Genomic DNA, 12,361 nt, shown 5'->3' with positions numbered 1-12,361 from the left:
AAATGGGAGGACGAGCCACCGGGTTTCTCACCCAGATCTGTGCAAGCCAAAGATTCGTTTTTTTTTTTTTTTCCATGTCTATACTGCAGTGCTGCCTGTGGCTCAAATATTCTGGTGTCTCCTATTATTAGGAACAGTCTATATCACTGTCCTTACTGGACTTTTTCAAAAGGAAAGACCAATAGTAATCTTGAAAATTCTGGGCAGACCCTCCACTTACCTAGAAGTCAACCACAAGGCAACAGGGAAGCCAGGGGGAACATTAGGCACCCCTTAGTGGCTGAAATGTACATGTGCTTGGCAGCTTGGGAAGGTTTCTTCTGGCTGCTGTTATGGTTTACTGCTCATTACCAATTCTCATTACCGATGTATCCATGTGTGTTCCTTTACTAATACATCAGAAAGGCCCAGCACAGTGGCCTAGCGGCTAAAGTCCTCGCTTTGAACGTGCCAGGATCCCATATGGGCACCGGTTCTAATCCCGGCGGCTCCACTTCCCATCCAGCTCCCTGCTTGTGGCCTGGGAGGGCAGTCAAGGATGGCCCAAATCTTTGGGACCCTGCACCCGCGTGGGAGACCTGGAGGGAGCTCCTGGCTCCTGGCTTCGGATAGGTGCAGCACCAGCTGTTGCGGCTCACTTGGGGAGTGAATCATCAGACGGAAGATCTTCCTCTCTGTCTCTCCTCCTCTCTGTACAATCCGATGCCGGGAACCAGGAACCTCTCCCGGGTCTCCCACGCGGGTGCAGGGTCCCAATGCATTGGGCCGTCCTCAACTGCTTTCCCAGGCCACAAGCAGGGAGCTGGATGGGAAGTGGAGCTGCCGGGATTAGAACCGGTGCGCATATGGGATCCCGGGGCTTTCAAGGCGAGGACTTTAGCCGCTAGGCCACGCTGCTGGGCCCTTTGCTTGTTGTTTTTGTTGTGTTAACTTCCTTCTAACATCGGGTGTCACTTACTGCTGTCCATGTTCTTCTGATGTATTAGTTTTTTGTTTTTAAATATTTATTTATTTTTGGGCCCGGCAGCGTGGCCTAGCGGCTAAAGTCCTCGCCTTGAAAGCCCCGGGCTCCCATGTGGGTGCCGGTTCTAATCCCGGCAGCTCCACTTCCCATCCAGCTCCCTGCTTGTGGCCTGGGAAAGCAGTCGAGGACGGCCCAAAGCTTTGGGACCCTGCACCCGTGTGGGAGACCCGGAAGAGGTTCCTGGTTCCCGGCTTCGGGATCGGTGCGTACCGGCCCGTTGCGGCTCACTTGGGGAGTGAAACATCGGATGGAAGATCTTCCTGTCTGTCTCTCCTCCTCTCTGTATATCCGGCTTTCCAATAACAATAAAATCTTAAAAAAAAAAAAAAAAAACCAACAAGCAAAGAAAACTGACTAAAGCATTCATTTCTAAAGCATTTAAAAAGTCAGGGAGGTGCTGACACACAGGCATAGTAGGTGAACCCATTGTGATGCTTACATCCCATATAAGCACTGAATCATGTCCTGGCTGCTCCACTTTTGATCAGGTCCCCAGGAAAGCAACAGAAGATGGCTCCACCCACCCACTGTGGGTGGGCCGCTGTTGCCCACCCACCAATATGGGAGACCCTGATAAAGTTCCTGTCTCCAGGCTTCAGCCAGGGCTAGTAACTGGTATCGCAACCATCTGGACAGTGAGTCAGTGGATGGAAGACCTTTCTATTTCTGTCTCTTCCTTTCTCTCTGTAACTTTAAAATTAAAGAAATCTTGGGCCTTGTGCGATGGCTCAGTAGCTAAATCCTCATCTTGAATGCACCAGCATCCTAGGCACAAGCTCATGTCCTGGCTGCTCCACTTCCCTTCCAGTTCCCTGCCTGTGGCCTGGGAAAGCAGTGGAGGATGGCACAAAGCTTTGGGAGCCTGTACCCAGTTGGGGGACCCAGAAGGAGGTCCTGGCTTTGCTCAGCTCAGCTTCAGCTGTTGCGGTCACTTTGGGAGTAAGAGTATGAAAGATCTTTCTCTATGTCTCTCTGCTGATTCACTCTCCAAATGGCCACAATAGCCATAGCTGAACCCATCTGTAGCCAGGAGCCTCTTCTGGGTCTCCCATGTGGGTGCTGGGTCATTCTCCACTGCTTTCCAGGACCACAAGCAGTGAGTTGAATGAGTGGAGCAGCCAGAAATAGAATCAGAGTCCATATGGGATTCTGGCACCAAAGGCAGAACTTAGCTGACCATAATATGGCACCAGAATCCAGGTTAAATGCTCTCATCCTGTGTTGGGGTGCTGGATTTAACATCTAGTTCTGTAGCTCTGCTCCCACCAGCAGCTTCCTGCAGACCCCGAGGGACAGCTCAGGTGGTTTGGTTCCTGTCACCCATATGGGAGACCTTGGTTGAGTTTTCTAGCTCTTGGCTTCAACCTAGCCCAGTCCTGGCCATTGTGGGTATTTGGCAGAGTGAGCAATGGAGGTCTACTTGTCTGTCACTGTGGCTTTTAAAAACAACAAAAAACACCAAACTTTCTAATGGTGTGAAGTCATTCAGCATGAAGGCAAAAGCTCCCCACTCCCACGCCACCTGTTATAACTGCTGAAGATACTAACGCAGAGAAACCACTGGTTTCTATAAATGCTCCACTAGTCAGAAAATTTTATATTACACATATGCTGAAGACTAATATAAAATCAGAAACATTTCCTTCCACAGTGAGTTTTTAAAGCATTTCAAATTATAAAGGAATGAGCTTCCTGTGTTGGGAAAACTTACTAGATGTGTGGATTTATTTGCATAAAACCTGCTAGGAATGAGGCAGGGCTGCAGATCCAGCTACAATTTAAAGATTTATTTTCTTTTTTTTTTAATATTCACTGGAAAGGCAGATTTACAGACAGAAGGAGACAGAGACAAAGATCTTCCATCCACTAGTTTACTCCCTAAATGACTGGAGCTGACAATAGCTGAAGCTGAGCTGATCTGAAGCCAGGAATCAGGAACTTCTTCCAGATCTCCCACATGGGTATGCAAGGTTCCAAGGTTTTGCACCGTCCTCCATTGCTTTCCCAAGATACAAGCAAGGGAGCTGGATGGGAGTGGAACAGCTGGGACACAAACTGGTGCCTATACAGTATCCTGGCTCTTGGAGGTAGAGGATTAGCCAGTTGAGCTATTGCACCGGGCCCTTATTTATTCATTTAAAGGCAGGGTTACAGAGAGGGAGAGATCAAGGGAGTGAGATCTTTCATTCACTGGTTGACTTCCCAGATGGTTGCAATAACTAGGCCTAGGCCAGGAGCTTCATCTGGGTCTCCTGCTTTGGTGCAGGGGCCCAGGGATTTGGGCTATTTTCTGCTGCTCTTCTCAGGCCATCATCAACAGGGAGCTGGATCAGAAACAGAGCAGCTAGGACATAAACCACAGCCAAGCCACATGCCCTACGCCCCCCACCAGCCCTAGCCAGAATTATTTTTTTAAAGATTTATTTTTATTGGAAAGACAAATTAACAGAGAGAAGGAGAAACAGATCTTCTGTCCCTTAGTTCACTCCCCAAGTGACAGCAATGGCCATAGCTGAGTTGAGCTGATCTGAAGTCAGGAGCCAGGATCTGCTTCTAGGTCTCCAACGGGGGTGCAGGGTTCCAAAGCTTTTGGGCTATCCTCAACTGCTTTCCCAGGCCACAAGTAGGGAGCTGGATGGGAGGCGGAGCAGCCAGGATACAAACCAATGCCCATATGGGATTCCAGCACTTGCAAGGTCAAGGTTTAGCCACTGAGCCATCCCGCCTTCCTCTTTCCTCTCCCCACTCTCAGCCCCATCCAGAATTCTTTACTATTCTGCCCTCAACCCACCGCAGGCCACAGGAACAGGCCCACTTTAACTGTGGAGAAGCCCCTCCTCCCAGTAAGAAGAGGCTGGACAAGGTCTACCATAAACTACTGTGGAGACCAAGCCAGCCTGTAGCTTCCCCATTGCATCTGGGACCCTGGGAATGGGCACTGCATAAGTGACTGTGGTACAAGCTGTGCTGTGGGCACCGATAGCTCATGATAAAGGGCCTAGCACCCAGCAGGTGCCCTATTCCAGCAGACCTGGTGTACCCATAGCCTCGGGTTGTGTCTGTGGCTGGGGTCCCTTGCCCTACCCAGAACAGCACCTTAACCCTCTCTGCCAAAAGCCCTACCCACACCCTGAGTCCAGGCACCTTGGTCAGTGGTGTCTGAACAGGATCCTAAGTTGCTTCATTTATTTTCCCTTGATACCTGTGTCCAGTGCCCAGATGAAGGACAGAATCCCTCTTTTAGTTTCCCCTACACAAGGTCAAGTCCTTCCTTTCCTTCTATCAGCCAGGAGTATCACTATGACTGGAAAAAGTAACATTAATGCTTGCTTACTAAGCCAGAGCAACATGGAGCGAGCGATGGGTGCTGGATGTGTGTGGATGCTAACATGGTGAACCTGCCAGAACTCATCCACCAGGGAGGTGGGGCCAGGTCAGACAGGTACCTGAGTGGCCTCTTGCTGGGCAACTGTCCGGGCTTGCTCCCAAGGCATCATTCCCACCCCAGCCCTGTGGCCTTGCCCACTTGGGACCCAGGCCTGCGTCATTTCTCATGAGTTTCTCATGGCTCATTCCCTCCCCTATCACCTGCCCCAGCCACTACTTGTGTTCCTACTTCCTTCATTCAGGTGCTCCAACCTACACCCTAGCCTGCACGTGTCCCTAGGGGACTTGTCCTGTGGACTCTCACCCTGCCTGGCACTCACACGTCTCTTACCAGTACTCACAACTTCTCCAGAATCCAGTTTGGACCTTGGTCCAGGAAGAACTCTTGGGTTTGACCAGGGTGTTGCCAGCACCTTCCACCCCTACACATTCATGACTCTTCCCCAGCTCCCCCTCTGCCTGCTCTGGGGGGTGTCCTGCACAACAGACCTCCCAGTGCCTGGACAGGGTGGCAGGCGGCAGGCATGGGAGAAGGCTCCTGTGTCTCCCCAGGGACAGTCTGCTTCCAAAGTCTGTGCTCAGTCAGTACTCCAGTGACAGGCATGCTGCCGGCTGGGTGCTCATCCCTGGTGGCAGTCACTACAGAGCTGACCGTGGTGTTGCTCCTCAGGCAGAATGGGTGGCTGGAGGTGGAGACAGTGATCCTTATGGTCCCCAGAATGCTCTTAACCTCCTGAGTGGTGGGGGTGGGGTGGTTGTTAGAGGAACAGCAAGAGGACAGGAGGCGGGCCCGGCGGCATGGCCTAGCGGCTAAAGTCCTCGCCTTGAAAGCCCCGGGATCCCATATGGGCGCCGGTTCTAATCCCGGCAGCTCCACTTCCCATCCAGCTCCCTGCTTGTGGCCTGGGAAAGCAGTTGAGGATGGCCCAATGCATTGGGACACTGCACCCACGTGGGAGACCTGGAAGAGGTTCCAGGTTCCTGGCTTCGGATCGGCGTGCACCGGCCCGTTGCGGCTCACTTGGGTAGTGAATCATCGGACGGAAGATCTTCCTTTCTGTCTCTCCTCCTCTGTGTATATCTGGCTGTAATAAAATGAATAAATCTTTAAAAAAAAAGAGGACAGGAGGCGAAGGACCAAGCAGAAAAGGTTAACATAAGCTGAGATGAGCTAGAGAGGCAGAGCCAACAGGTCAGATTTCAGCACTTAGGATTCCTTTATTTTCAACCTTGACATCCTGGGTAGTGCCCCAGCTATGGGATAAAAGCATTGGCTGTATTCTTGTTTTTCTGTGTGTGTGAGACAGAGGATGCCCTGGAGAAAGCATGGCAGATGGCAAAACCTCAGGCCCTGCTCAGACCATCCCAATGAGGTCTGGAGGGTCTCCAGCTAACTGGCATTCTGGTGTTTTAAGCCACTTTCGGGTATTGGTGTTGGCACGATTGGCATGCCCAGGGGTGTGGTCCTTTCACAATTTTGCTTTTAAACAACATCCAGCTTGTTGGAGGGGAATGGGAGCAGGGTAGTGGTGGTGCAGGGCTGTGGTCTTGGGTCATGTGCACAGGGAGCTCTGACCCCCTCACCCTGACTGAGGGGTGTCTAAATGTCACAGCAGCCACACAGCACCAATGGCAGGCCCCCAGTCCCCACACACCATGGACATGGCAGGAACTGGTGGAGAGGAAGTTGAGCTAGCCGCTAAAGGGTTGTGCCAGTGGGACTAGAGTCCCCAGGGAAGCCTGGGTCCCCTCAGGCAAGCAGTGGCTCATCCTCTGCCTCTACTACCCAGACCCCTGGCTCAGCCAGCGGCACCAGAAGCACATCATCTTCATCCTCTGGGGCCAGGACTGCTGTGTGAGACCCAGGTGGGGGCCATGTGGGGCCGGGAGGCCGCAGGCCAGGCAGGAAGCGGCCTCGCAGGGCCTGTACTACTCCGGACAGTAATGCTGGCTCCAGGGGTCCGGAGGGCATGGGTTCTGGGGCTTCAGCCATGGGTCGCGGGGCTGGGGAGGTGTTGGCAGATGGCAGCGGGGCCTTGACAGGCAACGGGGGTGCCTGCTCCCCATCCTGTCCACCCACTGCTCCGCCTTCTCGGGCTGCACCTGCACTGCTCTCCAAGGACTCAGGGGTCACAGTGGAAGATGCTCCCTGGGTCCTGGTCTCAGCAGCTCGAGTTGGGGCTGTGGTTCGAGGAAGCAGGCCCCAGCGGCGGAGGCGGCGCACCAGGCGGCGCACAGAGCGGCCCCGCTGGCGGCGGCGGGCTCCGGATGCACCCCCTGGCGTCATGTCCTGGCGCAAGATCTGCAGCAGAGAGCGTAGGTTGCCCAGCACGGAGTTCTGTGAGGAGAGGAAGTGGAGGTCAGGGTCAAAGGTGGGAGGCTGGGCGATGGGGGGTTTGGAGGATGACTGGGGATGGAGGGCAGGGGTGGGGCCGCAGTGCCAGGTGGGAAGGGGGAAGTTCTAGGGTCAGGGGGCATGACTTGACTTACGTCATTGGGGTTCTCTGTAGGGAAGTCTTCCACAGGCGGTATGGCACCCTGAGCGATGAGTTGCCCATAGGAAGGGGGCGCCTGCTGTTGCACGATCTCAGCCTCCATCCGGGAAAGTGGGGCAAAGATGCTGGAAGCAACCAGAGTCTGTGGGTCCCCACAAGCTCCCAGCAGAGCAGCTTGTCCCAGGTCCCGCCAGGCCTCTGCCCTCCAAACTCAGTACCCCCAGCCTGCACCAGCACCCTGTTCTTCCCAGGAGTCCCCCTCAGCTCCCTATACTGCTCACAGTTGACCCAACCGACAGCTGGGCTCTTCCCAGGCACACTCAGGCCCTGTGTTGCCCCTCTGTCCCCACTCCTCTCCAGCCAGCCCTGCTCCCACCGACCTGTATTCCTGGGTGCGGATGGCGTAGAGCTTGCAGGTGCAGCCCAGGGCGATGACCAGCAGTAGCCCACACACGAGGCTGCCGATGATGGCGGCCGTGATGACCTTGCGGGGCAGGGCGTAGGTGCAGTCCCACTCGTCACTGCCATCCGCACAGTCCGGCTGCCCATCGCACACCCACGTCTCGTACACACACTTTTCATCCCGGCACCGGAAGTTGCCGGGCTGGCAGTGCCGGCAGCGTCTCTCGTCCGCCCCATCGGCGCAGAAGGTCTGGTAGTTACACCGGTCGGCGGGCAGGTAGCAGGCTGTGGCACCAGGGGTGCTGGCAGCACCGCAGGGGTAATGACCAGGGGGGCAGCCTGGGCAGTTCTCTTCATCCGTGCCATCGGCACAGTCCCACGAGCCGTCGCAGCGTTGCGCCTCACTGTAGCAGCGCTCTCCCAGACCTTCAGAGGCCCACAGGCCAGAGCCTAGACCGCAGGGCCGGTCCCAAGGCAAACAGTAGCCCCGCACGTGGTAGGTGGCATTGAAGCCCCGACCTCCGCTCCAAGCAACCGTGTGGTAGGCCACGACTGCTTGGCCAGACAGGGTTTCCACAGTGACGGCCTTGCCGTTGCTGAAGTGTGTGAGACTGCGCAGCAGCCGGGGTGGCTCGGGGGGCCCTGCACCATCATAGACATGCACTGAGTCTCCGAAACCCAAGTCTAGTGCCGTGAAACGCACTGCCAGCCGCCGGCCATCATGGGGGTCCAGCAGCCAGAGGCAGGACTGTGGGTGGGAAATGGAGGCCGGGTGGGAGTATCCAGGGGAGTTGAAGACCCCATAGAAGTCCTCCAGGGTGAGATTGCAGGGCAGCGCAGGGGCTGGGGCTGGGGTCAGGCCAGGGTAAGGGTCTGAGCTGCAACCAGCCTCATCGGAGCCATCGCCACATGCGTCGATCCCATCACAGCGCTGGACAGCAGGCACACAGCGGTGGTTCAGGCATTGGAACTCCTCCGGCAGGCACATCAGCCAATCTGCACAAGCACCACGGAGAGGGGCTGTGAGGCATGCAGTCCTTGAGCTCTTCTTCCACCCCCAGTCATCCACTTGGGGGCTTCCACTGCCCGTCAGAAGCCCCGGGTTGGCATACCTTGGCTGTAGGTGAGCAGGAAGCCCTGGCCCATGGGGGCTCTGGCCCCAGCGTAGCTGTAAGTGATGGTGACATTGCCGCCCGGCAGCTGCAGGGGGCTGGCAGGAGCCTCGCACAGGGAGATCCGTGGCTGCAGAGGGGAGTGCAGCACTAAGCGCTCTGAGCCACAGGCCAGGTGCAGCTTCTGGAATCTACAGGGGTGTTGAGGAAACGAGAGAGGGGAAGGGGCCAGGAGAGTAGATGTTCTTGGCTGCGGCTGCTCCTGGCTGCTGGGCTCCTCCAGCTCCCAGCAGCAACAAGCACCTGCTTTTCTAAGCAGCTGAATGGATACGCAGTTAACCAACCCAAGGAGCTCACCCAGGAGGCCTTGAGCTCCCAGCATTCTGGCCCTAGACTGCCCTCTCTCCTTACTCCCTCCTTCCTGGCAGGTAAACTCTTGTGAGGCAAATCGCCAGGTGCTGCACATAGACAGTCTCCCTTCCACCCCCACCCCTGCCAAGCCCCCTGTCGGCAAGGATGGGCAATTCCAGGGAGAAGCGGAGGCCTGAGGACCTCTCGGAGAGGCCAAGGAGTGGTGAGGCTGTGCGGGAGCAGAGGGGCTCTGGCCGGGCCTCTCACCTGACCGTGACCGTCTGCTCCTCACTGCCGGGGATGAGCCAGGTGCAGTTGGCAGGGGAGTTGCGGCTGTCCCGACTCAGGGGTCTCTGCAAGGTGCCCTGCACTTCCGAGAGCAGGACAGGGGAATCCTCACATGCTGGAGAGATGAGGCAGGGACGGGGTAGAAAGGCCCTCAGATTCCCTCCCTCCTCCCTACCTGCCCTGGGCTCTAGGCCTACCTGAGTCCCGCCCCCCACCCTAGTTCCAGCCCTTTGAAGTATCAACACCATCACACCACTTCAGGGTCAGCAGGAGTGGAGGTACTGCCTTTACCCCAGGGTAAAGATTGCATTCTTGTTAGGCAAGTCAAGCAGGGCTCTTCCAGAAAGAACCTAAAAAACGGTCCATGAAACTACTCCTCTTGTAAAAGCGGATGGAAACTACTCTAAGACTCTTGACACTCCCTTAGGACTCAGGGAAGACAGTCTCCTGGGTGCCCCCCTCTTTATTACCAAAGTTACCGAGCCCCCACCGGCTTCCCTTACTCACCGCGATTTGGGAAAAGGATCCCGTCTAGGTGAGCCAGAGCGCCCCCTAGAGGAGGAGTGAGAAAGGAGAACGAGTCACCCTTAGGAGTTTGCTTCACCTGCACAACACAGGGAGGAAAGGGGAGGCCTTCCTTCGGGGACTTCCGGTGAGTTTGTAGGAAGGGGCAGGAGCGCAGAAAACAAGGGGGCAGGAGGATCCGGCCGCGGGACCTGTGGGGGGTGGTCGGGTCCCTGGAGAGCAGGAGGGCTGGACGGAACGGCAAGGGGGGCAGCGGCAGGCCCGCAGGGTACGCAGGAGGTGGGCCTCGAGAGAGTTAGAGCGTCCGGGCCCGATGACAGCCCCGGGGCCGGCTAGCCTCTGCTGGGTCCTTACCCGGGAGGAGGAGGAGGAAGAGGAAGGTGGCCGGCAGCATCGTGGAGCGTCCGGAGGAGCAGGAAGAGTCCCAGAGTTTTTGTTGCCTACCCAGTGGGGAGGAAGCGGCTGCGCTCAGGGTACCCAGACCTCCTGGTGCCACCTCTCGGAGGGGGCTGCATGGCCCAAGCTCGACCGACGACGTTCTGGATGCCAGGGCTGGGGGCAGGGAGACGGCGGCCGCGGCGGCGACCCGGGAGCAGGGGCGGTGCCTCTCGCCAACTTCTGAGTTGTTTGCTCCGACGCCGCCGTGCGTTCTCTCCCGGAGCCCGAAGACCCCAGCACTCGGTCCGGAACCCGTGCGCCGGGACACCGGGACGCGCCCTCGTCTTCGCCGGCCCGCAGGCCGCTAGCGCCCCTGTCCAGGCCCGGCCGCCACCTGCCGGGGCTGGAAACCACTTCCTCTTCGGGCCAAACTTTGGCGACTGTCAGCTCCCAGGCCCTGCCCGGGTGTCGCTCAACTTCTCCGGCGCCTCCAGCCCGCGGAAGACTGCTAGGGGACGCGGGGAGAGGGGAGACGCGGCTCGTCCCGGCGTCCCGGCCCTGGCCACGGCCCAGGCTGTACCCCCGGCCGCCCTGGGGTTGGAGGAGCCGGGCGCAGGGAGGAGGGGGTGAGGGTGACGAGCCTGGTTCCACCCCTGCCAATCACCGCGAGCGCCCCGCCCACCTGCTCGCCTTAACCCCTTTCCGGCTCTGCCCGGTCTTGTCAGACTGGCCCTTGACCAGCAAGCCTGGGCCTCTACTTTTTTTTTATTTATTTATTTATTTATTTATTTATTTACTTATTTATTTATTTATTTATTTATTTATTTATTTATTTATTTATTCATTCATTCATTCATTCATTCATTCATTTGTTTGTTTATTTAGCCTGCGAGGTTGTAGAGTGCCTTGGGCGTAGCGCGTTGTCGAGGGACATCTGTGTGTTCCTTAACCGTCGTGCTATGCTATTTTTTAAGCTCTCAGTACTTTGCGCGTCCGGGGATCTGAGATCCGAGAGCACCACTTTTTTTGTTGTTGTTGCTGTTTGTTTTCGTAGTGAACCTTTATTAAAGCAATTACCGCGGAATCACAACGATTTGTTTATTTACCATTCCCGCCCCGCCCCAGCTCTGGAAACTGAAGCTTCCTGGAGGCTGGGCTCTGCGCTGTTTCCCTGGCGCCCCCTGGGGAGACGCAGCCAGAACCCTGTAAGTGGTAACTAAGCTAATAAACAAGCCTGTGAGGCTTGCTGGCTCTGTGTGACCTTGAGCAAAGGCACACTTAGCCTTTGTAGGCTTCCCAGTGACCAAGTCAGACTTGACTATGGCGCAGCCCCCTCCGAAGGCTGGCGATGACCTGAAGGAGGTGATGCAGGCGCCTGGCCTGACATGTAGCAGGTGCACCATGACCACGGTTATTACCGGTCAAGGGAGCCTGTTCTAATTTGTGTGGCTTGGGGTCACCCTTTTCCTGTGGCCTCTGACAAATAATGTTAATAAACGAGAACAACTAACTGCGAATGGTTCCTGAGCTCTCTCCACGCATTGGAGTAAGCACTCAATGAAATACTTAAGGTACTTAAGGAGAGATTTACGAGTAGTCCTGGCAACATGCCTGTAAGGTAGTGACTGTTGCTACCCATCACTTTACAGACAAGGAAATGCAGGCTCAGAAAAGTGTATTTCCCAAGATGTGGTACAGGGTGAGCATCTTTCACCTGAACGCCCTGGATCCACATGCAACAAAACCTGAAAAAAAATTGAAACATTTATTTAGAACCTGGCATGATGGGCCCAGCGGCGTGGCCTAGCGGCTAAAGTCCTCGCCTTGAAGGCCTGGGATCCCATATGGGCGCCGGTTCTAATCCCGGCAGCTCCACTTCCCATCCAGCTCCCTGCTTGTGGCCTGGGAAAGCAGTTGAGGACGGCCCAATGCTTTGGGACACTGCACCTGCGTGGGAGACCCGAAAGAGGTTCCTGGTTCCTGGCATCGGATCGGCGCCCATCGGCCGGTTGCGGCTCACTTGGGGAGTGAAACATCGGATGGAAGATCTTCCTCTCTGTCTCTCCTCCTCTGTGTATATCTGGCTGTAATAAAATGAATAAATCTTTAAAAAAAAAAAAAAAAGAACCTGGCATGAAGGCTCAGTGGCTAAATCCTCACCTTGCAAGTGCCAGAATTCCATAAGGGAATCAGTTCTGTCCCAGTTGCTCCACTTCCCATGCAGTTCCCTGCCTGTGGCCTGGGAAAGCAGTCAAGGATGGCCTAAAGCCTTGGGACCCTGTACCCATGTGGGAGACCCAGAGGAAGCTCCTGATTCCTGGCTTCTGGTCAGCTCAGCTGCGGTCTTTGGGAGTGGACCAGCGGATAGATCTTTCTCTCAGTCCTTCCTGTAAATCTGA

At 55.9% G+C, this 12,361-nt stretch overlaps 1 protein-coding gene across 1 annotated transcript; it reads right to left on the bottom strand.

The window, feature by feature from the left end:
- Positions 1 to 5,726: 5,726 nt before the first annotated feature.
- Positions 5,727 to 10,572, bottom strand: LRP10 (LDL receptor related protein 10). The gene is made up of 7 exons (XM_004584676.3): positions 9,939 to 10,572; positions 9,567 to 9,611; positions 9,039 to 9,174; positions 8,421 to 8,611; positions 7,287 to 8,304; positions 6,902 to 7,031; positions 5,727 to 6,749 (listed from the first exon to the last, which is right to left on the bottom strand). Exons 1-7 carry the CDS (start codon positions 9,976 to 9,978, stop codon positions 6,162 to 6,164), a joined length of 2,148 nt encoding a protein of 715 aa, XP_004584733.2. The 5' UTR covers positions 9,979 to 10,572; the 3' UTR covers positions 5,727 to 6,161.
- Between the last annotated feature and the right edge of the window lie 1,789 nt (positions 10,573 to 12,361).

The sequence above is a fragment of the Ochotona princeps genome, chromosome 6 (assembly GCF_030435755.1).
Source record: "Ochotona princeps isolate mOchPri1 chromosome 6, mOchPri1.hap1, whole genome shotgun sequence".
Classification (NCBI taxonomy): domain Eukaryota; kingdom Metazoa; phylum Chordata; class Mammalia; order Lagomorpha; family Ochotonidae; genus Ochotona; species Ochotona princeps.
This window is presented reverse-complemented; position numbering and strand designations above follow the sequence as displayed.